At 41.9% G+C, this 4630-nt stretch overlaps 1 protein-coding gene across 1 annotated transcript; it reads right to left on the reverse strand.

Moving 5' to 3' along the window:
• Positions 1-3622: 3622 nt before the first annotated feature.
• On the reverse strand, positions 3623-4264 carry LOC138879444 (uncharacterized). The gene is made up of 2 exons (XM_070159053.1): positions 3968-4264; positions 3623-3925 (listed from the first exon to the last, which is right to left on the reverse strand). Exons 1-2 carry the CDS (start codon positions 4262-4264, stop codon positions 3623-3625), a joined length of 600 nt encoding a protein of 199 aa, XP_070015154.1.
• Positions 4265-4630: the final 366 nt, after the last annotated feature.

Consider the following 4630-nt stretch of genomic DNA (forward strand, 5'->3'; position numbering starts at 1 on the left):
TGAGTGCAAGACATTTTGTTGAAAACTTTGTAGGTATCTCTAACACCTAATTGTGGTGTACTGTAAGAAATGTGTAGGAATTGGATTTTGTAAGAATTTTTGGCAAAGGTCATATCTGGTGGTAGGGTTGTTTGTAGGAATCTTGTATGAGTTTATTGCTAACTTTTGCAAAAGGTAGGTGTCTTGTTAGAAGACATTATCTTGCCACCTAATTATAATTGACTAAGAGTCATATCTCTTAGGAAGTGGCTTGATGCCACGTGGGGGTGGTGTGGGGTTTAATCTTATCCAAATATATTTCCAATTAATTAGGTAATATCTCGTTACCCGGTAATTAATCAATTACCCACAAAATTGAGAATTATTCCCACTTACATAAAATATTACTCACTTTTCACATACCATTTACACCTTACTATTATTGTCATGTGGTACCTTGTATGGTACTAGTTCATAATTATCGGGTATTATCGCTCGGGCCGTATTTTACCCCAGTATGCCAAACTTGGATGAAAAATTTATTTTCTTTGACTTACTTCCCCTTTCACCTTTACGAATTTATTCATCACTTGTGAAATAGCATAATCCTTATAATCTCCAAATAATCTTTTACTTGGACTGATGTCAATTACCTTACGACAAATTCCACGTAAAATACTGCAGGATGCAACACTATCGTAACTTAATACCGCATGACGTAACACCATCGTAACATATTACTGAAGAGCATAACATCGTCGTACTATAATACTGTAGGACGTAATATTGACGTAATATTGTGGGGCGTAACAAATACCCTGTCCTCGGGTTTGAAATGTCGCTCAACAATGTTCTGGTCGTGCAACCTCTTCATTCTTTCCTTGTACAACCTTGTGCTCTCAAAAGCAAGATGTCGGAATTCATCAAGCTCAGGCAATTCAGTGATTCTCGTTGTGCCCGCAACTTTAATGTCTAGGTTCAGCTATTTCAGTGCCCACCAAGCTTTATGTTCAAGTTCCACTAGCAAGTGGCAGGCCTTCCCGAACCCCACCTTATATGGTGACATAACAATTGGTGTATTAAAAGTAGTTCTATAAGCCCAGAGTGCATCATCTAACTTTTTCGCCGAATCAGTTCTTGTGGCGTTCACAGTCTTGGTTAGCGCACTCTTTATCTCTCTATTGGACACTTTAACCTGTCCACTAGTCTAAGGGTGATATGGGGTTGCCACCTTGTGGCGCACGTCATACTTCGCTAGCAACTTCTCGAAAGCTCGATTACAAAAGTGGGTGCCTCCGTCACTAATAATAGCTCTCGGGATCCCAAAACGGGTGAATATATTCTTCTTTAGAAATCCCACTACCACTCTCGCATCAGTGGTGAGAAGTGAAGCAGCTTCAACCCATTTGGATACCTAATCTACCGCAACAAGTATGTACTTATTGCTATAGAAGCTGACGAATAGGCCCATGAAGTCTATCACCCAGACATCAAACACTTCAACTTCTTGAATTGGGTTCATGGGAATCTCATGGCGACTTGAAATGTTCTCGGTTCGCTAACATTCATTGCATCTCTTCACCCATTGGTGTGCAATTTTAAACACTATTGGCCAAAAGAATCCGACCTCTAGCACTTTCGCAGCCGTTCTGACCCCTCCAAAATGTCCTCCATGCGCTGATGCGTGACAAACCTGCAAAAAAGAAGATAGTTCTATCTTAGGGATACACCTACGAATCAAATTGTCAATACATATTCTAAATAGATAAGGCTCATCCCAATAATACATGCAGTAATCACGATAAAACTTTTTCTTTTGTACAGATGAAAGGTTATGGGGAACTATACCGTTCGCCAGGTAATTTGCATAGTCTGCATACCATGGAACTTCCTCGAGGCTAGTAGCAAGCAACTGCTTGTCTGGAAAGGTTTCCAGAATATCCTCAACCTCAACTGAGTTTTTAGCTCCCTCAAGTCGTGATAGATGGTCAGTGACTTAGTTTTTTGTTCCCTTACGGTCACAAATTTCGAGGTCGAACTCTTGCAATAGCAGCACCCAATGAATCAGGTGTGCCTTAGACTCCTTCAACTCAATCAAGTACCTGAGAGCTGAATGATCAGTATATACAATTACATTAGAGCCAATAAGGTATGATCTGAACTTGTCGAAAGGAAACACCACAACCAACATCTCCTTCTTAGTCACGATGTAGTTCAACTGGGCTCCACTCAGCATTCTACTGGCATAGTAGATTAGATGCATTAGCTTGTCTTTCTGCTGTCCCAGCACTGCCCCCACTGCTTAGTCACTGGCATCACACATGAGTTCGAAAGGTTGCTCCTAGTCGGGGGCAACAATGATGGGTGCTGTGACTAGCCTTTTTTTCAATTCCTCGAATGCTACCCTGCAATCATTAGAAAACAAGAAGGGGTGATCTTTTTCTAACAACTTACAGAGCGGGTTGGCAATTTTTGAAAATTCTCTTATGAAACTCCGGTAAAAACCAGCATGCCTAAGGAAGATCCTGATTGCCTTGACTGGAGTTGGAGGTGGCAGCTTTGCTATCACGTCAACTTTAGCGCAATCCACCTCAATTCCTTTACTTGACACCCGGTGCCCCAAGACTATGCCCTATTGTACCATGAAATGTCACTTCTCCCAATTAAGAACTAGGTTAGTCTCAATATATCATTTCAGCACACGAGTTAGATTTATAAGGCACTCATCGAATGAGTTCCCCACCACTGAGAAATCATCCATGAATACCTCTATTATGTCCTCTACCATGTTAGTGAATATGGTCATCATGCACCTTTGGAATGTTGCGGGTACATTGCATAGGCCAAAGGGCATCCTCTGAAAAGCATAAATGTCATATGGGCAAGTGAAGGAGGTCTTCTCTCTGTCTTCTGGTGCAATGGAGATTTGATTGTACCCTGAGTACCCATCCATAAAACAGAAGTATGACCTCCTTGCCAATCTATCTAGCATATGATCAATGAGGGGAAGTGGGAAGTGGTCTTTCCAGGTGGCCAGATTTAACTTTCTGTAGTCCATGCAAATTCTCCAGCCCGTGATGGTTCTCGTTGAGATAAGTTCATTGTTATCATTTTTGACTACCATCATGCCACCCCTTTTAGGCACACATTGAACTGGGCTAACCGAGCTGCTATCAGAGATTGGGAAAATGACTCCCGTATATAACCACTTTATCACTTCTTTCTTCACCACTTCCTTCATGTTGGGGTTCAGCCGTCTATGGTGTTCCCTGGAAGGTTTGTATCCCTCTTTATGCAAAATTTTATGCATACAATAGGCAGGGCTGATCCCTTTAATATCTGCCATGGTCTACCCAATGGTAGTTTTACACTCTTTGAGGACCTGCAAGAGTTGTTGTGCCTGCACATCTAACAAACTAGATGAGATAATAGCAGGTAATGTGGAGTTAGGTCCAAGGAACTCATACCTGAGATGGGCGAGCAGTGGCTTCAATTCCAACTTTGGTGGTTCTTCAATGGATGGCTTGGTTGGAGGAGTTTCTCTATTTTCTAAGTGCAAGGGCTCAAATTCAAGAGTTCTATCCCAGAACCCTCTGCCCTCTAATGCCAACACCCATTTTGCTAGTTCTTCTCCATTCACCTCTTATAAATTCATCAGACATGTATCAAGAGAGTCCTCAATAGTCAGCATCTCATCATCAGTTTCTACTATTACATCCATGGCATCAATAAGAGAGCAATTGGCGAATTCACTTAGTCGCCTCATAGATTTTTGCACATTGAATGTTATCACTTCATCATTCAATATCATCTTGAGCTCCCAAATCTCACAATAAATGAGAGCTCTCCCAGTGGGCAAGAACGGCCTTCCCAAAATTATGGGAATTTCATCATCCACCATGCAATCTAGGATCACAAAATCTGCATGGAACACAAATTTCCCTACCTAAATCAACACATCATCCAAGATACCAGAGGGTCTTTTTACAGTCCTGTCAGCTAGCTGCAACAACATCGAAGTGGGTCTAGCTCTTCCGATCCCCATCCTCTTATAAATCTCCACGGGCATAAGATTTATGATGGCCTCTAGATCACAAAGTGCCTTGGCAAAAGCAAAATTACCAATAGTATAGGGAATTGTGAAACTCCCTGGGTCAGACAACTTCTCAGCAATTGGTCTAATCACCACCGCACTGCAGGTCTGAGTAAGAGTCACTGTGGCCAAGTCTTGGAAATCGAATTTTCGGGACATCAAGTCCTTCATCATTTTTGCATAACCAGGCATCTCCTTCAAGGCATCAATCAATGGAATATTTACCTGGATTTGTTTCAGCATCTCCAAGAATTTCTTGTATTGTTCCTCTTTTTGGTACTTGGCTAGCCTCTGTTGGAATGGTGTTTGATGTCTCTTCTTTCCAATGATATAGGTATTTTCTTTGTCAGACACCACTTCAACTACCGGTTCCTGGGCTGTCTCAGCTTCTCTCTCAACTTCATTCTGGGTGTTAGGTTCCTCCTGGGCAGGCTATACTGTCACCTCTGCCAGTCTCGTTGAATTATCTAGCTCAATGGGAACTGGTACAACTGTCTTAGCCTGTCTGCTTTCTCGAGCTCTCTCTTTCTTCGCGTCTAAATCTTTGCCATTCCGTAG

This window comes from Nicotiana sylvestris, chromosome 10 (assembly GCF_000393655.2).
Source record: "Nicotiana sylvestris chromosome 10, ASM39365v2, whole genome shotgun sequence".
NCBI classification, from domain to species: domain Eukaryota; kingdom Viridiplantae; phylum Streptophyta; class Magnoliopsida; order Solanales; family Solanaceae; genus Nicotiana; species Nicotiana sylvestris.

Coding starts and splice junctions, on each gene's coding strand:
- LOC138879444 (XM_070159053.1), bottom strand. CDS start 4,264: ATGCCTGGTTATGCAAAAATGATGAAGGACTTGATGTCCCGAAAATTC. Junction 3,926..3,967: donor TGCAGCTAGCTGACAGGACT/GTAAAAAGACCC, acceptor GTGTTGATTTAG/GTAGGGAAATTTGTGTTCCA.